Source organism: Lepidochelys kempii, chromosome 1 (assembly GCF_965140265.1).
Source record: "Lepidochelys kempii isolate rLepKem1 chromosome 1, rLepKem1.hap2, whole genome shotgun sequence".
In the NCBI taxonomy this organism is placed as follows: domain Eukaryota; kingdom Metazoa; phylum Chordata; order Testudines; family Cheloniidae; genus Lepidochelys; species Lepidochelys kempii.
In genome coordinates, this window is record NC_133256.1 from 345,992,298 (window position 1) to 346,013,834 (window position 21,537).

The 21,537-nt window shown below is 45.3% G+C and overlaps 1 protein-coding gene across 3 annotated transcripts in view; it reads left to right on the forward strand.

Moving 5' to 3' along the window:
• Positions 1–1,351: 1,351 nt before the first annotated feature.
• The window catches only part of COPG2 (COPI coat complex subunit gamma 2), a 39,479-nt gene continuing 19,293 nt past the window's right edge, over positions 1,352–21,537 (forward strand). For 2 of the 3 annotated variants that reach the window (XM_073328904.1, XM_073328905.1), the window contains exons 1-8: positions 1,352–1,490; positions 5,659–5,711; positions 6,538–6,618; positions 10,517–10,588; positions 14,747–14,826; positions 15,720–15,795; positions 16,350–16,442; positions 17,872–17,958. In XM_073328904.1, coding sequence (XP_073185005.1) covers positions 1,454–1,490; positions 5,659–5,711; positions 6,538–6,618; positions 10,517–10,588; positions 14,747–14,826; positions 15,720–15,795; positions 16,350–16,442; positions 17,872–17,958 — 579 coding nt within the window. In that variant the 5' untranslated portion in view covers positions 1,352–1,453. The remainder of the gene's footprint in view (positions 1,491–5,658; positions 5,712–6,537; positions 6,619–10,516; positions 10,589–14,746; positions 14,827–15,719; positions 15,796–16,349; positions 16,443–17,871; positions 17,959–21,537) is intronic. The other variant, XM_073328907.1, reaches the window with a different exon arrangement.

Here is a 21,537-nt window from a genome sequence, read left to right on the forward strand (position 1 = left end):
CTGCCCTGGGCCCGGCCCTGGCAACTCCTTACAGGGGAAGAACAAGTCCCATCCTCCTCCACCCCCAGCCCAGCCAGGACTAGCAGCTGAACCTGGTGCAGGGTAGAAGCCACCAGTGGGGATGTCCCCAGCCCCCACAGTGATTTACCTGTCTGCTGACTACTTTGGGCACCTGAAATGATGCACCAGAGTATCTGGGGAGGGGCACATGATTGCTCTTCCAGCTTCCCTTTGCTTCCCCATCAGAAAGTCATTTTTCTGTGGGGAAGCAAAGAAATCTGAGGGGCACATGAATTCTGTGCACAGAATTCCCCAAGGAGTAACATCTAGGAACAAAGAATGTAGACCATACTTACAGGATAGGTAGCTCTATCCTGAGAAGAAGCAACTCTGGAAGAGATTTTGGGAGTCATGATGGATAATCAGCTGAACATGAACTCCCAGTATGACTCTGTGGCCAAAAGAGCTAATGCAATCCTAGAATGCATAAACAGGGGAATCTCAAGTAGGAGTAGAGAAGTTATTTCACTTGTGTATTTGGCACTGGAGTGACCGCTGCTGGACAACAGTGTCCCATTCTGGCACCCACAATTTAATAAGGATGTTGATAAATTTGAGAGGGTTGAAAGAAGAGCCAAGAAAATGATTAAGGATTAGAAAACTTGCCTTGTAGTGATAGATTCAAGGAGCTCAATCTATTTAGCTTAACAAAGAGAACGTTAAGGGGCGGCTTAATTACAGTCTATAAGTATTTTCGTGGGGAACAAATATTTAATAGTGGGCTCTGCAATCCAGCAGAGAAAGATATACCAGGATCCAATGGTTGAAAATTGAAGCTAGACAAATTCAGACGAGAAATAAGGTGTAATTTCTTAACAGGCAGAGTAATTAACCATTGGAACAACTTGCCAGCCTTCATGGTGGATTCTCTATCCTGACAATTTTTAGATGAAGACTGGATATTTTTCTAAAAGGCATGCTCTAGGAATTATTTTGGGGGAGTTCTATGGCCTGTGCTATATAGGAGATTAGACAAGAATCTTCTGTATTTTCCACAGTAGGCATCCGATGAAGTGAACTGTAGCTCATGAAAGCTTATGCTCAAATAAATTGGTTAGTCTCTAAGGTGCCACAAGTCCTCCTTTTCTTTTTGTGAATACAGACTAACAGGGCTGTTACTCAGAAACCTGTCCTAAATATGGGCTCTGTCCCTTTAAATGGGAACTCCCCCGCCCCCTCTTTCCTGAGACACCCGGAGAGCGAAGGGGGCGTGTCCCGGACATGGTTTGTTGCTGCCAGCCTGGGAGGGGGCGTGGCTCCATGGTGACTGGCCGCTCCGCGGGCCAGTCATGTGGCGCGTAGCCGGGTTTGGAGGCGGGCCTTCCGGCGGGCGCTCCTTCCCGGCTCCGGCGGCTGCTCACGGCTCTGAGGGAGGCGAGCGCGCGGGCCCGGTATGATTAAGAAGTTCGACAAGAAGGACGAGGAGACCGGTACGGGGGAGGGGCCGCGGCCTGGGCGGGCAGGGGGCGCGTGTCCAGCCGGCGGCGGCTGAGAGGCCCGCCCGGCTCCGCTCCCGCCGCCCCTTCCCCGCTCCCGGCGGCCCCGGCCGGGTCCTCCTGGAGCGCCCGCGGGGGGCGGCAAACCGGGACCCGGCGCCTCAGCTGCCCCCGTGGGCGGCCCGCACGGGGGCCTAACTAGCTCTGCCGGGCTCCGTGGCGCGGCCACGGGGAGGGCGGGTCTTTCCCCCCGGCCCGGGCGCGCTGCCGGGGAGGCCACGGCGGTTAACGCTCCGCCCTGCGCCGGGCGGGGCCGCGGGGCCGCCGCGGGCTTGGCTCAGGCCGCTAATCCGGAGTGCGCCGGGCGGCTGCGTGGTGCCCGGTTTATCCCCGTCTCCCCGGGCTTCGCAGGACAGTGGTTTCGGAGGGCGTTTTTCCCAACCCGAGCCCCGCCCCCCGGGGCCGGAGCCCGCTGAGCGCGCACCGTGACCCCGGGTGTCTGCAGAGCCCCCCAGGGGGCTGCCTGGGGCAGGCTGCTGATCCCCGGGTAAGGCCGGCCTGTCGGCGGGCAGGGTCGCACCGGGGACTTCCGGGGCTTCGTGCAGGAGCCTCCACCGCATGAGCGAGAAGCCACCTGGCTGTTAGCAAAGGCTGTGGAGCGGACTCACTAATCTCTCTCTCTCTCTCTAAATGGTCTGGGTGCCACTAGATGGGGCAGAGCATCACATCCCTGCAGACACCAGGGCAGCCAGGAGCAGCAGCTGGGCACCGCTGGGATGGGCCGCTGCTGCTCCCCTGCCCTCCAGCCTCCACCCAGGAGGCTGTTGTGGCCCCGGAAAAATCCCCTGGTGTCCAGTGCAGCCACTGTGGCCGCATGCGAGAAACGCTACAATACCATGTGTGGAAGAGGCTGGTGGCAGCTGGGATGTTCTCCATAGCCAAAGAGAAATATGAACCAGTAGGGCTCATTTCTAGTGAGGTGTGCTGTCAAATTAATGCTGCTAAACAACCCAATGCTTTTGGAGTTCCTAAGCCTGGGACGACCGGATGCTGGGGACTGGAAACGGTGGGAAATAATTGCCCTGTTCTGTTCATTCCCTCTGAAGCATCTGGCGCTGGCCACTGATGGAAGACAGGATGCTGGGCTAGCTGTACCAATGGTCAGACCCAATATGGCCATTCTTACGTCCTAACCTATCAGTGTGTTGGGCTGGAGGAACTGTGCTGTTTAAACTGTTTCATAGTGAATTTAAAATACCGTTCATTGTTCCGAATAAAGCTGTTGTCACTTTCATGGTTTGGTCTCACTTCTACTGGGCAGGTATGCAGTGTAGTTGTAGCTGTGTCGGTCCCGAGATATTAGAGAGATAAGGTAAGAGACGCAAGCTTTTGAGCCACACACAGCTCTTCTTTAGGTCTGGGAAAGGTATTCAGTGTCACATCTGTTCCACCTTGTATTTAGCTGTGACACTGGGAGTATCTTTCCCAGACCTGAAGAAGAGCTCTATGTGGCTCAAAAACTTGTCTATCTCACCAGCAGAAAAGGATCCAATAAATGATATTCTTGTCCACTTTGTGTCTCTGCTGGGCAGGGGTCAACATCATAAAAATAAAACATAGCAAGAGTGGCAACTGCAGTCAGTCTTGGTGGCAGCCCCTCAGCGGTGAGGCCAAGAAGGAAATGAGTTTGGGGTCCAAATTACCTTGTCCATCTATTACCACACTCGCTGTAGTAATTAAAGTACACTGTCTATTCTGTGCTCATTACCATGGTAACTTGCATATGCTACACAGATCATTCAGTTGGTGGTGTAAAATTCTTTGTGGTCTAGTAGACATGTAGACAATTATGCTAGGGTTTGGAAAATAAATCTACTCACATGTGGGAAGCTTTCATGGGTGGCTAGGGGGAGCTAAGTCAGGAGTTTTTTCAGAATTTAAATTTAAATTTAGCAAATTCTTCTAGACCCTCTAGTTTTTAAGATAATCTTCCAACAGGGAATTGTCATTTCTTAAGTCTGCAGACACCGTTCCATTGCCACTTTTGTTCCTCTGAGCTTTGCTGAGAAACAGAAGAGTAGAATTAACAAGACTGCACAATTTTACTTCTGCTTTTCATAACCCTTTATACACCAATGAAACTGTTGAGAGTCTTATCAGTTGCCTGCTACTCTTGGTGTCAAGTATCATGTCTACACTGCAGTTAGACACCTGCAGCTGGCCCCTGCCAGCTGACTTGGGCTCACTGGGCTCAGGCTAAGGGGCTGTTTAATTGCTATGTAGCCATTTGGGCTCGGGCTGGAGCCCAGGCTCTAGGACCCTGGGAGGTGGGAGGGTCCCAGAGCTTAGGCTGCAGCCTAAGTCACAATGGGTATATCTATAGTGCACTTAAAAACCCACACCCGGCCAGCTGGCTCGGGCTTGGGTTTACTGGGGCTGCAGGGCTGTTTCATTGCAGTGTAGACTTCCAGGCTCAGGTCTGGGACCTTCCCACCTCACAGCCTGAGCCCAGAAGTCTACAGTGCAGTGAAACAGCTCTGCAACCTGAGCCCCACAAGCCCAAGTCAGCTGGCATGGGCCAGCTGCAGGTTTTTGATTGCAGTGTAGACATACCCAATGTCTACACCGCAGTTAAATAGCCCCTTAGCCCAAGTCCTGCAAGCCTGACTCAGCAGGCACAGGCCAACCATGGGTATCTAATTGCAGTGTAGACATACCCTTAGTAGCTGTAGAGCACAGTTAATCAATTATCTTTTGTCAAGGTCCAAATTTCTTGGTCAAGGTCCAGACTCCAGCGAAAATAATACAAAAATAACAATAATAATGATGATAAGTAGAAAAAAGATTTCGGAGTCCGTTCAAAAGCATCTGATGGTCTGGATTTGGCCCACGGTCCTCCTAGTGACTACCCCTGCTATGGAGGCAGGAACTGGGATTATTAGCTAGAGAAGATGATCTAAAAGTCAGAGGTTAAGAGTGCCTATAAGCAGTATTCAGGGACAAGCACCCATGGTAGAAATGCAAGCACCTTTACCCTTCCTAGAGCTGGAGGTGACACTAGGGCTGGATTTTTCAATCAGATCGTTGTCCTTTGATCTTGCTGCTGGAGTTCCTCTTCCAATTTTTCATACTTACCTGTGGCTGGTAGGTTTAGTCTTCTGGTCAGTAGGTATCTGGTAACTTTTCAAGGACTAGGCATGTGCTATGGAATGTAAGTTTTAATTTTCTAAGGGCAGGTTTTTTTTTTATCATGCCCTATATTAATGTTTTGCTAAAGCTGCCCAGTGTTAGTGATTATTCCAGGTGTGGCCAAACCGAGGCGCATGAGCTCTTTTACAGTTGAAGTGTGGCTTGCAGAGCCCCCCACTATTCTCCAACTACCAGACTTGGGGAGAGGGAACTTGGGGCTTCTGCCCTGTGGTGGGGCTAGAGGCTTCTGGGGTCTTGGGGCTTTAGCTCCGTGCCCCAGCAGGAGCCCCCCTGTAGGGCAGATTGTGCCTGTCTTTTGGCTCTCGAACTTCTGAAGATTTTCATATGTGGCTCAGAGGGTCAGTAAGTTTGGCCACCCCTGGATTATAGCGTTGTAGTGGCAGTGCTATTTTGGCAGGTTACAAGTTTGTGTGAGTGAGGGGTAATGTATCAACCAATATGTGAGTGTTTCCAATGGCAAGAAGCAGCCTTATCCTAAGGTATTCCCTCCTTGTTACATCTAAGGCACATAAAGCAGTTGGGGTGGGAAGAAAGGGAGCTAGCAGCCTCACTTGGCGCTGATGCTGTGATAACTTCACCAATTAGCTAGCTGGAGACACTGTATTGAAAAATTTCAGAGTAACAGCCATGTTAGTCTGTATTTGCAAAAAGAAGAGGAGTACTTGTGGCACCTTAGAGACTAACCAATTTATTTGAGCATAAGTTTTCGTGAGCTACAGCTCACTTCATCGGATGCTGTAGCTCATGAAAGCTTATGCTCAAATAAATTGGTTAGTCTCTAAGGTGCCACAAGTCCTCCTTTTCTTTTTGCGAATACAGACTAACATGGCTGTTATTCTGAAACAGTTCATAGTGAGATAGCTTATGGAAGTGTAAGAGTTGGCATTCTGTGCATTCAGTTCCATGGCGTCTAGCACGTGGGTAACCATCTATGATTTGTTTTATTATTTAGGTAGTGGCTCCAATCCTTTCCAGCATTTGGAGAAGAGTGCTGTCCTTCAAGAGGTATGAACAGAAAGTTTATTATGTAAGTTGCTATAGCTTTGGGCTGGATGCTCTAGTGACCTAAGCAACAGATTTGAAATACCTGGACTTTGTGCAGCCAGTGGTTAAAAGTGATGCACGGTCAATTAATCCTTCCAGGATAGATACAGTAAATTGAGTGCACATGCAGTTTACTGTGTGGGGATCTTTCAGGAAGACAGAGGACCTGTTTAATTTGCATGGACACTAAAGATCCAATGGCCCTTACTGAAGAGGCTTTTTTTCTGTGTCCCTATTGTCATGCCATGCAGCATGCTTTTCAGTAGTTCTTCGCCTGGCTACATCTGTGCGCCTGAGAGGTGGCTAGCTGTATGTCACTGCAGTTATATGTATAAGGTCTGTGAAGTGTTTGGGGCTCTTTTTGGATGCAAAGAGCTATAAATGTGAAAACAGATTTGTTAATTTCACTTTCAGGTTCCCTTGCACTAGTACAATGCTTCTGAGTTTGGTTGCAGATGCTGGAAAGGAAACTTTTAAAATCTAAACTAAACTGGCATACAGAAAACACAAAGACTTCCAGTATTGCCCAAGCTTTACCACTGATTGGCTATATGATTAGAACCTAGGAACCTGAGATCCAGTCCCTGGTTCAAATCACTTCAAAGCCATCTGTCTAAAACTGAGTCCATTTTTCAGCTAAGTGCTTTTACTAATTGGCATTCATGTTAAGGTGCAGTATACAGTAAGACTGTTTGGGTGAAATGAGTTATCCTGATCCCATGGGATGAGTGGGTAAATTGTTACCAATGAGTTATGCAATAATGCAATTTTTCTGCTGTGTCTGCAGGCTCGTATCTTTAATGAGACTCCCATAAATCCACGAAGATGTCTGCATATACTTACCAGGATCCTTTACTTACTGAACCAGGTAAGTGGATCTTCCTAACCCAAACGATCCTCTACAGCAAACAGGGAAAGATTAAGAATGAGCTCTCAAAAATGGATACTCTCATAAAGAACCAACCTTCCACACAAACTTCCTCGTGGCTGGATTTTACTAAAACTAGACAAGCCATTTACAACGCACACTTTGCTTCTCTACAAAAGAAAAAAGACACTAAACTTTCTAAACTACTACATGCTACAAGGGGCCACAGCAATGGTTCCCTCACCCCACCTAGCAATATTGTTAACCTATCCAACTATACTCTCAGCCCAGCAGAAGCAGCTGTTCTATCTCGGGGCCTCTCCTTCTGCCCCTCCACCCCCACGAACATGATACAGTTCTGTGGTGACCTAGAATCCTATTTTCGACGTCTCCGTCTCAAGGAATATTTCCAAAATACCTCTGAACAACATACTAATCCACAGAGGTCTCCCTGCCAACACTACAGAAAGAGGGATTCTAGATGGACTCCTCCTGAAGGTCGAAACAGCAGACTGGACTTCTACATAGAGTGCTTCCGCCGACGTGCACGGGCTGAAATTGTGGAAAAGCAGCATCACTTGCCCCATAACCTCAGCCATGCGGAACGCAATGCCATCCACAGCCTCAGAAACAACTCTGACATCATAATCAAAAAGGCTGACAAAGGAGGTGCTGTTGTCATCATGAATAGGTCGGAATATGAACAAGAGGCTGCTCGGCAGCTCTCCAACACGAGTTTCTACAAGCCATTACCCTATGATCCCACTGAGAGTTACCAAAAGCAACTACAGCATTTGCTCAAGAAACTTCCTGAAAAAGCACAAGATCAAATCCGCACAGACACACCCCTGGAACCCCGACCTGGGATATTCTATCTACTACCCAAGATCCATAAACCTGGAAATCCTGGGCGCCCCATCATCTCAGGCATTGGCACCCTGACAGCAGGATTGTCTGGCTATGTAGACTCCCTCCTCAGGCCCTACGCTACCAGCACTCCCAGCTACCTTCGAGACACCACTGACTTCCTGAGGAAACTTCAATCCATCGGTGATCTTCCTGATAACACCATCCTGGCTACTATGGATGTAGAAGCCCTCTACACCAACATTCCACACAAAGATGGACTACAAGCCGTCAAGAACACTATCCCCGATAATGTCACGGCTAACCTGGTGGCTGAACTTTGTGACTTTGTCCTTACCCATAACTATTTCACATTTGGGGACAATGTATACCTTCAGATCAGCGGCACTGCTATGGGTACCCGCATGGCCCCACAGTATGCCAACATTTTTATGGCTGATTTAGAACAACGCTTCCTCAGCTCTCGTCCCCTAAAGCCCCTACTCTACTTGCGCTATATTGATGACATCTTCATCATCTGGACCCATGGAAAAGAAGCCCTTGAGGAATTCCACCATGATTTCAACAATTTCCATCCCACCACCAACCTCAGCCTGGTCCAGTCCACACAAGAGATCCACTTCCTGGACACTACAGTGCTAATAAACAATGGCCACATAAACACCACCCTATACCGTAAACCTACTGACCGCTATTCCTACCTGCATGCCTCCAGCTTTCACCCTGACCACACCACACGATCCATCGTCTACAGCCAAGCTCTGCGATACAACCGCATTTGCTCCAACCCCTCAGACAGAGACAAACACCTACAAGATCTCTGTCAAGCTTTCTTACAACTACAATACCCACCTGCAGAAGTAAAGAAACAGATTGATAGAGCCAGAAGAGTTCCCAGAAGTTACCTACTACAGGACAGGCCTAACAAAGAAAATAACAGAACGCCACTAGCCGTCACCTTCAGCCCCCAACTAAAACCCCTCCAACGCATTATTAAGGATCTACAACCTATCCTAAAGGATGACCCAACACTCTCACAAGTCTTGGGAGACAGGCCAGTCCTTGCCTACAGACAGCCCCGCAACCTGAAGCAAATACTCACCAACAACCACATACCACACAACAGAACCACTAACCCAGGAACTTATCCTTGCAACAAAGCCCGTTGCCAATTGTGCCCACATATCTATTCAGGGGACACCATCACAGGGCCTAATCACATCAGCCACACTATCAGAGGCTCGTTCACCTGCACATCCACCAATGTGATCTATGCCATCATGTGCCAGCAATGCCCCTCTGCCATGTACATTGGTCAAACTGGACAGTCTCTACGTAAAAGAATAAATGGACACAAATCAGATGTCAAGAATTATAACATTCATAAACCAGTCGGAGAACACTTCAATCTCTCTGGTCACGCAATCACAGACATGAAGGTCGCTATCTTAAAACAAAAAAACTTCAAATCCAGACTCCAGCGAGAAACTGCTGAATTGGAATTCATTTGCAAATTGGATACTATTAATTTAGGCTTAAATAGAGACTGGGAGTGGCTAAGTCATTATGCAAGGTAGCCTGTTTCCTCTTGTTTTTTCCTACCCCCCCCCCCCAGATGTTCTGGTTTAACTTGGATTTAAACCTGGAGAATGGTCAGTTTAGATGAGCTATTACCAGCAGGAGAGTGAGTTTGTGTGTGTATGGGGGTGGGGGGGATGTGAGAAAACCTTGATCTATGCAGGAAATAGCCCGACTTGATTATGTAAAGAGTTGTCACTTTGGATGGGCTAGCACCAGCAGGAGAGTGAATTTGTGTGGGGGGGTGGAGGGTGAGAAAACCTGGATTTGTGCTGGAAATGGCCCACCTGTTGATCACTTTAGATAAGCTATTACCAGCAGGACAGTGGGGTGGGAGGAGGTATTGTTTCATGATTTCTGTGTGTATATAAAGTCTGCTGCAGTTTCCACGGTAAACATCTGATGAAGTGAGCTGTAGCTCACGAAAGCTCATGCTCAAATAAATTGGTTAGTCTCTAAGGTGCCACAAGTACTCCTTTTCTTTTTGCGAATACAGACTAACACGGCTGTTCCTCTGACACCTAGGATTAGTCTTTTCTGATAAAAAGTTTAGCATGAAAGAATTACTGTACTTAAGGATAGTAAAACAACTTGTACTTTATGCTGTCAGTCTAGAGGGCAGCTTATTAAGGGTAACAGAAATTGAACCCTATTATATAATGTTATGATCTTAGTTTTGATTTTCAGCTTTCCTTGGTGGAGATGAGACACAGCTCACTGAAGCTTTTAAGACTTTTTATGATAGACTTCTGGGAGCTGCATCCCATTTATTCCTGTTCTCAGTGATGCCGTATTAGCCAGAACCAGCCTTCTCTATATTGTAGAAATAGCCATGTTTAAACAAGAGTTTGAATGGTAAAATGGTTGGGTAATGATTGTCACATGGTTCTTTCTTTGCCTATGTAGAGAACAGGACTCCATGTTGAGGAACTATGTTTAGCTTAGATACCTAAATGTCTGTGAGTACATGAAATATGGCCTGACGGGGCAATATTTAATACTCGGGTGTGACCAGCAGGGATTACAAGGTCCAACACATTCTGCTGTATCTGAATCAGCACAGGTTTTGTGTTGGGGAAATCCTAGGAGACTCTTCTTCTCAGTTGACGAAAACTTAAAACAAAAACCATAACCCCTGCTGCTGTAAAGGCAGCAGAGGGAGCACAGGTTAATTAACAAACCCTGTTCCTGTTACTTTGCTGGTATCATGGATGATGCTCCTGTTGAAACAAGCTACGTAAAAAGTGTAATTAGATTGTCGTGTGCTCTATAAGAAACACAAGGTGAAGAAGGGAGTGTTTCTAAAAAAGATTTTAAAAAAGAAAAAGGTTTAGAGGCAGAGGATGGAGTCCAAGGATCTAAGTGGGCATTATAGACGAGAGAGAATTAAAAAGAGAAAGCTACTGGACTTTTGATTGGTCTCTAACGTCTGCTGCTTGCATGTTATCCTTAGGGTGAACATTTCGGAACTACTGAAGCCACAGAAGCCTTCTTTGCAATGACCAGATTATTTCAGTCTAATGACGTAAGTCTCTGTATTTAAGGAAAAATGTTTCACGTGCTGCATTGTACTCTCAGTGGGATCTTTGTGAACCCTCTGATAGTAGCAGAAATTGTGAAGTGTTCATATATGGTCCCATTGCTCTGATATAAGTAGCTTAGATAGAGGAATGTGCTCAATTTGAAAGCACCATATGGGCCTTAGTTTCTTGCCTCTCAAAATTAAGAAAGTGTTGTTTACAGACTAGAGCTCCAGCATTCCTTAGAAAGGCGTTTGACTCAACCTGCTAGAAGTAAAGGGATTAGAATGTTCTCAAAGCAATGGGTTAAGTCTTTGGCTAAGATGTATGTAGTATCCATTTAATATGTGATATGTTCTTCTTCGAGTGTTTCCTCATGACCATTCCAACATAGGCATGTGCTCACCCCGAGCACGGCCACAGGAAAATTTTTCCCTCGGTAGTATATGTCAGTTCAGCTCTGGTGCCCCTGGAGTCACATGCTCGTAGCGCCGGTATAAAGGGCCCTGCTGACTTGCCACCCCCTTAGTTCCTTCTTTCAGCCCATGACGGTTGCTGGAACTGTGTTTCGTTCTTGCTTCTGCAAGTACTCCCCAGTAGAATATCTCTACTCTTGGTGTATATAATTTGTTGTAGTTTAGCAGTAAGTTTCAGTTATTAGTTAGTTAACCCTGCTAAGTGGGGTTAACCACCCCTGAGCACCGGGGCATGCCTTGGTCTCTGGGCTTTAAGCCTTGTGATTCTTGTCATAAGCCTATACTTGTGAGTGACCCCCATTCCAGCTGTCTTAAGTGCCTAGGGGAAGCTTATGTGCGGGAGCAGTGCAAGATTTGTAGGGAATTTAAGCCTTGCACCAAGAAGGATAGGGACACTAGACTTCGCTCTGTCCTCCTGGAGACAGTGCTCCAACCTCCAGCACACTCGGACTCAGCACCTACTACCTCAGCCTAGGTGAGGAGCACCCTGGGTTCACTTCGAGACACCTGGTGTCATTCCTCATCTCTGGTTCCGAGGAGAGACACTCCGACTTCATCTAAGGAACCCCAGCACTGACAAGCATTTCCAGGGCCCAAGAAAGATGCGCCGGCAAGAGACACTAGGCGCTCTTCAACATCGCCAGTGCCTCAGTGTCAGGCCGATCACCAACACTGAGATCGGTGCCACAGAGGGATACTGTCAGGGTACGACCCAGGTCGGGCCACCCTGTGGCATTGGCATGGCATCCCATGCCATGCCATTGATTCCAGTCCTGGAACGGGAGCTGTTGAGTCCAGCACGGATAGACTCGCCATTGCGAGAGAGGCACCAGAGCCCCATGATCCTACCGGTGTGGTTGACAGTGCAGGCCTTCATGGCAGCAAGGGACTTACTGGTGCTACTGGTACAGTCGTCCCCAGCCATACGGGAACTGTTGAGGGCAGCACCGACAGGGCAGACCTCTGCAGTCTCGAGGCCAAGGATAGTTTTGAAGGGAAAACCAGCCATGATGGCTCAGTCCCTGTCCCCTTCCTCCTGGCACCGTTCACCGGCACCGGTCAGCACTGCTACAGCCTGGTCTTTGGAGGGATCAGTGATGGACTCGGACGTGGAGTCTTACGTCTTGTGAAGGAGCTGGCACTGCCAGTCTAGATACTATCTGGCTGTGGCCCCGAGTCAAGGGGTCCCACTGGTGGCATGGTCACCGGGGCAGTGGCAGTTCCCCATGCAGTGGTCTTTCTGGAACCCCTTGGCATTCCCAGTGCAACTGGGGTCCCATTCCAGGAGGTCATGTTCAGTGGCTTTCGAGCCCGGACAACCTCCAGCACCAGAACATGATCCAGGCTCCGTTACCAAGACCAGTGCCATGTATCATGAAATGGTACCACAGGATCTGGATGGTGCCGAGGGCAAAGAGTAGAGCCGGTCCAAGCATCCTCCTCTTCCCCCAATGAGGCTGTCACGTGAACTGATATTCTGTCCCTGCAGGAGGATTATAAGGCACATGAAGAGCTTCTAAGGAGGGTAGCTCAAAATCTGGGGATCCAGGTGGAGGAAATTAGGGAATCCTCCCACTCTCTTGTGGACATAGTGGCGGCAACGGGCCCTGCAAGAGATGCGCTGCCCCTGAACGATGGAGCCCATCAAGGTTATGTGGCAGACCCTGGCGTCCCTGAAGCTGATGGCAAAAAGGACTGAGAGGAAATATTTTTTCCCGGCAAAAGGGTTCGAGTTCCTGTACATGCACCCACCACTGGGTTCGTTGGTGGTGTTGGCTGCCAATGAGCGGGAAAGGAAGGGCCAACAGGAACCAACACTGAAGGCCAAGGATGCCAAAAAGTTAGACCTTTTGGGAGAAAGGTCTATTTGACAGGGGGTCTCTAGCTTAGGATTACCAGCCAGCAGGCACTCCTGAGCAGGTACCATTTCAACTCCTGGGACTCTGAGGAAAAGTTTATGAGAGTCGCGAACTCTTGCTTCCTGAGGTGGCAACTCCTTAAAGGAAGGCATGGCTGCGGCAAAGGCGTCCCTGCAGGCATTCCTGGGTGCAGCGGACTCAGCAGCCCACTCCAAGGCTTCGGCGGTCACAGTGCGCATTCGTGGCACAGGTTCCTATCCAGGACATCTGTAGAGCAACAATGTTGTCTTCAGTCCACACTTTTGCATCTCACTGTGCCATCACTCAGCAGGCCAGAGATGACACTGGATTTGGCAGAGCAGTGCTACAATCTGCTTGTCAATGAACTCCAAACCCACCTCCTACACATGCTTGGGAGTTAGCTGCGTTGGCATGGACATGAGCAAGCACTCAAAAAAGAAAAAAATGATTACTAACCTTCCATAACTGTAGTTCTTTGAGATATGTTGCTCATGTCCATTCCAAAACCCACCCTCCTACCCCTTTGTCGGAATTAGTCAGCAAGAAGGAACTGAGGAGGTGGCGGGTTGGCAGGGCCCTTTATGCTGGCGCTTGAGAGCACGACTCAAGGGGGCAACAGAGCCAACACAACAGGTACCACTGAGGGAAAAACTTTCCAGTGGCGGTGCTCAGGGCGAGCATACACCTACATTGGAATGGACATGAACAACATGTGTCGAAGAACAATGGTTATGGAAGGTTAGTAACCAAATTTTATCTGAGGAAGCATGGGAAAATCGTATCGTCTCAGAGAGTGGACTGAGTCTGATGGGTCTTTTTCATCCCTGCTAGAATTCTAACTTACTGGTTTTTTTAGTGTATTAATCATAGGGAACGTTTTATAAGCAACCTTATAAGAACATAAGAGTGGCCAAACTGGGTCACACCAATGGTCCATCTACCCCAGTATCTCGTCTTCTGATGGCCAGCGTCTGGTGCTTCAGAGTGCTTCGGCCCGGACGCAAAATACCACAAATGTCAGATTTTTGTGACCTTTCTTAAATCCAGATTCTGCAGTACCAATTTCTCTTGTACCATGAGCCTATTTGGCTTCATCAGTTGCCTTCAAATAGTTAAATTTAGAGTGTAAATCATTGATATTTTGTGCATATTTCTTCCATTTGAAAATTGGAAATGGGGAGACTTGCTGAAAAGTTTCTAATTTAATTATAATACACAGTACGAGCGACTATCTCAGTACTGAACAGTCTTAAAATGTGATTTCTGTCATGGCTAACCAGTGAAACCTATTGCTTAGCCAGTGAAATCTCTTGCGGTTCTCTATGATCTGCACAAAGTCCCATTTAAAGTAATATCGCATTGATTTAACTTAATGATAATGAAGGGTCAAAACTTGCTCTGTTAAAACTCTAGCTACTGTAGATTAAAATAACCAAAAAAATTTAACCTTGAAAAATGAATAACCACTTTAGCAAGTTTCACAAAAATTTTATGCTGGTATCAAAAGTATACAGGCTAAACTAACAGTAGTCTAGCCTAGTTTGCCTCACCAGTGTGAACAGGCATATTGTACAAGCCAAGTTATTCTATGGATTTGGGCAATAGCATGAAACATGGCGGGAACCCTGTGTAGCTTCCAAGTTTCTAGTCTCTGTATAAGCAGTTTTCTATGAAAGTTGCTACAGTGGTTAGTATTATTTTTAAGATCATATAATTGGAGGGAGGAGTATTTGTCTATAGTAACTAGAGTTAAATATTGTTTCTGAGTAGGCAAGTCTTAATGCTTTTTGTGATTAAACTCCCACAGCAAACCTTAAGAAGAATGTGCTACCTTACTATCAAAGAGATGGCCAACATTTCTGAGGATGTCATCATTGTCACCAGCAGGTATGAGAAAAATCGAGCTACAGGTTTCTGAAGCAAATAATTAAATGTTACTGTATTGTTACTTCAGCTGCAGCATTTTTCACAAGGTTGGCTCCCTGATCTGTATAAAGTGGACAGCCAGGGAAACTAAATATGTTCTGTGAAATCAGGTACATCATCAGATCTACAAAGTGAGCTATTAACTTCTTTAAGCTGTGGTTGTAAACAGAAGAGAGACTAAAGCATAAAATGATTATTTCATGCTAAGCATATCTTCTCCCTGTCATAACTGCTTAATGTTTCTGACAAAAACGAGCTTGTACCTTCCTGTTCACCCTGCAGAGACAATGCAGCTGTGGGAGATTGAACTGAGTTATAGTCTGACTGACTTCATCAACAGAACTGTCAGGTTCTGGCCACAGAATTTTTGTCACTGTATGTAACTAATGTAAGAGCCAGACTCCAGACAGATTTTCAGATCCTAGATAGAATGGGTAGCTTGGCAGTTGGAAAGAAGTAATATTTTTGACTAGTAAACCTAACAAATTAGCCATTAAACATGTTGTTTTTAGTGTCCACATCCATGGAACTAGAGGAAACAGGAATACAGGAGGACAGCCAATCTTGTCCAAAAAAATCAAGTCCTAGACTTATGGCAATTGAATCTTTTTAGTTTATGTTCTGTATTATGGATTTGTGTACTTCCGCTCTGTAGCGCCAAATGTTAATAATTTTCAAATGACTCTCAGGTGCTGTCTAGCCAACAGTGGGTCTTAGCAGTTGCATGGTAATAACTTGAATGATGGCTTATAAAAATAACAAGCTGTGTTTTTTTAGAAGGGATGTGGTACCGTAATATAAATATTTAATAATATAATAACAATGATATTAACAGTCTGTTTTAATTATTCTAGTTTGACCAAAGACATGACTGGGAAGGAAGATGTATACCGAGGCCCGGCCATTAGAGCTCTCTGCAGAATCACTGATGTAAGTATAGAACAATCCTATGAGTGAGGGAGAGAATCGGTTTGGGTGGGTTTGGAGAAGAGGAACATCTCTTTTGCAGAATGCCCTGTGGGAGTAATGAGCAGCCACCTTGGGCAGAACTGTTTTTAAAGAATCAGGTTTAGATCTAGTTTTACCACTCCAACAGATGTGCCAAAACGTCTCTCTAACTCCACAGAGAAGCATCTTGGCTAGCAGACTGAACATGGGATTAGGAGACAAGAATTTTGGAGTTTTAATTCCAGCTCCAACACTGCCTTGCTCTGTAGCTTTGGTCAACTTAACTTCCAGGGAGGAAGCACAGTCTGCTTGGCTACCTCACAGAGGTGCGTGTTGCAAGGATTGACTGTAATGTCATTAAAGCAGTCTGAAGGTGCCATCTTCAAGGTGCATGTTTTGTTCCTTTGTTGTATTTGTAAATATATGCAAATACTATGTATATTTTTGTGTCTCTTTGAAATTACATTGGTTAGTGCATTGGTCACCTCCTGCTTCTAGAAATGAACATCACGTGTTGCTTTTCTTTCCTTTCATAGGGTACAATGTTGCAGGCCATTGAGAGGTACATGAAGCAGGCCATTGTGGATAAAGTCCCCAGTGTATCGAGTTCTGCTCTAGTGTCTTCCTTAGTAAGTGCAGAAATAGCATTACATTAATCTGGTTTATTTAGTTGTGACAGGGGAAGGGTTGTGATAACCCTGTCCTGATAACCCTACAGTCTAAGACGAACATAGAGAGGACAAGATGCACTGGGAGCCCTGGAGGAAGGAATTAGCTTTATATTTGTATTGTAATCTCCCTCCCTCCTCCTCCTTAAGCAGTGTTGGGTGGGAGAAGGTGCTTGGCATGGTGCCAGGGGGAAATGACGGTGAGGGCCTGACTCGCTGTATTGTAGTTTGTATTTAACATGTTTATTATGGTAGTGCCTAAGGGTCACCAAAGCATAGGCCCCATTGTGTTAGGCACTGTATCAACACAGAGTGGGAGATGGTCCCTGCCCCAAAGAGCATACAGGCTGAATAGACAGACTCAGTGTGAGGAAAGTGGTAGAACACACCAGCAGAGTGAACAATGTGATGGCTGCAAATGTCAGGTTAGTTCCGCAATTTTTTGGTATGTGATTTTACTTAGGAGGGGATCAAGTAAATGGAAAGAAAGCAGAAGGGAAGGTGTATGAGGCGGGCAGGGCAAGGGAGAAGAGGGGCAGCTGTTGAATGAAGCTGAGGTGAAGACACTGGCTGTTTGCACCATCCTTCTTCCTCCCTCACAATCAGCGGAGGGCAAAGAAAGGCCAATTAAAACTCTATAGTTCTCTGAATGTGCAGAGGTCCAAAGGTCCCTGCTTTGGCTGGTTCTGCCCCTACCAGCTAGAGTCTCTGGCTGGTTCTTCTCAGCAACCCACATGGGTGGGAGGGGAGGTATCACTTGGGTCCTAGTGCCCCAGAGTTTGGAGGGTCTCACTGCACAGTTTCGTGTGCTGGCGGGAAGTGGTGGCCCCAGCTGGGTTCCATTGTACTCCATTAGCCCAGGGCAGCAGTCCCTGGGATTGGGAGATGCACATAAGGAAGGCATGGGGAGGAGGACATGTAGGGCAATAAGGCTGGCGTCATCATTAGAGCAAAGGGGAAGAGGAGGAGCATGGTACACAAGGCCCAATAGGTAGGCAGGAGTAGAGCTCTGCAGGGTCTTGAAAGTTGGAACAGAAAGTTGCATTTGTGGCCAGTATTAGAGCTTTCTATGGGGCTAAAGGGGTAGGGGTGATAGACAGTTTTAGTGCTTTCTCCTCTCTTGTTCCAACATTAATAAAAGCCCCCAACTCTTAGTTGCTTTTATGTACAGGTGTCAGCATTTAACAGAATGCAAAATACAAATTAGTTATTGCAGGGGATCTTATCTCTTTGTCTCAATGGCTTGGAGCAGAGTCCTAGATAGATAAATCATGTTTTTTATGCTAGTAATTTTTCTTAAAACTTCCCAGTAAATTATCATTATAAAAAAGGTGCTTGTAAACGTCCGTGTGGTTGATTAGTTTATAACGTTCTTTGTTTCTACTCCTAGCACATGATGAAGATAAGTTATGATGTCGTCAAACGGTGGATCAACGAAGCCCAAGAAGCTGCTTCTAGTGACAACATCATGGTGCAGGTATGTTTCAGAGCATAGGGTTGATGTATCATGAAGTGCGATAAACATGCCATACCATGCTTGTGGTTTTCTGTAATTTTTTTAATAAGTCCATGGAGTCTGTATTTCAGAGCTTAATTTAGCTGATAGAACAATGCTTAAATAATGGGAAGCACTGCCCTTAGACCCTGATCCTGCCATGTGATGTGGTGGGCAGATGTCCATTAACTTATGTGGGAGAGGGTGGGTGAAGGGGTCATACAACACATTACAGGATCAGGACCCTATTCATTTGTTCATTCAGTGTCACTAATCACTGTAAGTAGCAGAAAATGTTAAGTTATTGAAGTAATTATTGCAATTAGTAAAATTCATGACACCAGTCAATGGGATTACACTTAGAAAATTGCCTCTAACTTGCCATTCACACTAATGGAGAATTTTTAAAAACACATGGACTTTCAGCAAAAGTAGGCATCCTTTTCATTTTTAGGAAATCGTGAAAAATGAGTATAAAAAAACTATATGCAGTTTCTCCACAATTACAATGTTAGCTTCTTAATTATATGTGCAGTTTGGTATAGCCGTCTACCTTTCCCCCACTAATTTTCTCTGGTGGTTGGGATCCTATTTTGCTGAATTCGTGACCCTTCCAGATAGAAGGAGTTTTGTTTTGAATTTGAAATCTCTTCAGGGATTAATCTCAATGAATCAAGACAAAAAACAAGAGATGTAGAGATTTTTTTGGTAAGAAAACTTTGTTAGGATGACTGGAATGACCTTAAGTCTGGCCTTTTTAAAAGATCTGTTTGTGTGTTTGTATAGGGACAGTTTTTAAATAAGTCTCTCAGGGAGCGAGGGAATGTAAAAATAATCATTGAAGGTTTAGGGCATAATTGAGCTGACAACAGTTGGTATTTAGATCCTTACCTAAACACACAAACCTACAACTATGGATTTTTGACTTTCCAGATTCAGCTATTTATTAAACCTTGATATAAATTAGGGTTGTCGATTAATTGCAGTTAACTCATGTGATTTAACTAAAAAAATTAATCGCGATTAATCACCTTTTTTAATTGCACTGTTAAACAATAGAATACCAATTGAAATTTATTAAATATTTTGGATGTTTTTCCTACATTTTCATATATATATTGTATTCGCTGTTGTAATTGAAATCAAAGTGTGTATTATTTTTATTACAAATATTTGCCCTGTAAAATGATAAACAAAAGAAATAGTATTTTTTAATTCACCTCATACAAGTACTGTAGTGCAGTCTTTTTGTCGTGTAAGTGCAACTTACAAATGTAGATTTTTTTGTTGTTACATAATTGTAGTAAAAAAAAACTATATAAAACGTAAGAGCCTAAAAGTCCACTCAGTCCTACTTGTTCAGCCAGTCGTTAAGACAGATCCAATTTGTTTACATTATAGAAGATAACGCTGCCCTCTTCTTATTTACAGTGTCACCAGAAAGTGAGAACAGGCATTTGCATGGTACTTTTGTAGCTGGCATTGCAAGTTATTTACATGCCAGATATGCTAAACATTCGTATGCCCCTTCATTCTTTGGCCAGCATTCCAGAGGACATGCTTCCATGCTGATGACGCTTGTTAAAAAAACAATGTGTTAATTAAATTTGTGACTGAACTTCTTGGGAGAGAATTGTATGTCACCTACTCTGTTTTACCCACATTCTGCCATATATTACTTGTTATAACAGTCTCGGATGATGACCCAGCACATGTTGTTCATTTTAAGAACACTTTCACGGCAGATTTCACAAAACACAAAGAAGGTACCAATGTGAGATTTCTAAAGATAGCTGCAGCACTTGGCCCAAGGTTTAAGACTCTGAAGTACCTTCCAAAATCTGAGAGGGACGAGGTGTGGAATATGCTTTCAGAAGAGCAACACTCTGATGTGAAAACTACAGAATCCGGAGCACCAAAAAAGAAAATCAACCTTCTGCAGGTGGCATCTGACTCTGATGATGAAAATGAACATGCGTTAGTCCATGCTGCTTTCGATCGTTATTGAGCAGAATCCGTCATCAGCATGGACGCATGTCCCCTGGAATAGTGGTTGAAGCACGAAGGGACATATAAATCTTTAGCGCATCTGGCACATAAATATCTTGTAACCCGTCTACAACAGTGCCATGAGAACACCTGTTCTCACTTTCAGATGACCTTGTAAACAAGAAGCGGGCAGCATTATCTCCTTTATTGTAAACAAACTCGTTTGTCTGAGCAATTGGGTGAACAAGAAGTAGGACTGAGTGGACTTGCAAGCTCTAAAATTTTACATTGTTTTATTTTTGAATGCAGTTTTTTTTTATATAATTCTACATTTATAAGTTCAACTTTCATGCTAAAGAGATTGCACTACAGTACTTGTATTAGGTGAATTGAAAAATACTATTTATTTTGTTTGTTTAGAGTGTAAATATTTGTAATCAAAAATAAATATAATGTGAGAACTGTACACTTTGTATTCTGCGTTGTAATTGAAATCAATATATTTGAAAATGTAGAAAACATCCAAAAATATTTAAATAAATGGTATTCTATTATTGTTTAACATTGCGATTAATTTTTTTAATCCCTTGACAGCCCTAATATAAATTAATCTACTCAGGAGAAAAAGCTTGGGCAGTAATTAGAAGGCAAAATAAAGCAATCCCACTTTGGGATCACTCTATAAAATGGGGATAATACTTCGCTGCCTCAAGGGCGTTTGCTGAGTTATTTGATGTTTATAAAGCTGTTGGGAGCCCCTCAGATGGAAGGTGCATTGGAAATGCACATATCGTTTCTATGCAGCCTGGTTTTGTAAATGGGTACATTTGATGTTCCAGTGGCAAGCCCCATCAAGGTGGTGGACGGGTTGGTTTTATAGATCTTTCCCTCTCTAATATCTGGTTCTGACATCCTTACCCGTAAGGACCATGCGGGAACAGCTGGAACTGTAGTTCTAATCATTTGTGAGTAACTTGTTTTCATATAAATATGACAAGGTACTTTTAGGAAACAGGTGGTCTGGTTACTTGTGGCACTCAGAAAACGTGGCAATATCAAATCCTTCCTAAGGGAACATGTACTATAAGGTGGGTAGAAAGTTGGCTAGATTGTCGGGCTCAACGGGTAGTGAGCAATGGCTCCATGTCTAGTTGGCAGCCAGTGTCAAGTGGAGTGCCCCAGGGGTCGGTCCTGGGGCCGGTTTTGTTCAATATCTTCATAAATGATCTGCAGGATGGTGTGGATTGCACTCTCAGCAAATTTGCGGATGATACTAAACTAGGAGGAGTGGTAGATACGCTGGAGGGAAGGGATAGGATACAGAGGGACCTAGACAAATTGGAGGATTGGGCCAAAAGAACTCTGAGGTTCAATAAGGATAAGTGCAGGGTCCTGCACTTAGGACGGAAGAACCCAATGCACAGCTACAGACTAGGGACCGAATGGCTAGGCAGCAGTTCTGCGGAAAAGGACCTAGGGGTGACAGTGAACAAGAAGCTGGATATGAGTCAGCAGTGTGCCCTTGTTGCCAAGAAGGCCAATGACATTTATGGGATGTATAAGTAGGGGCAT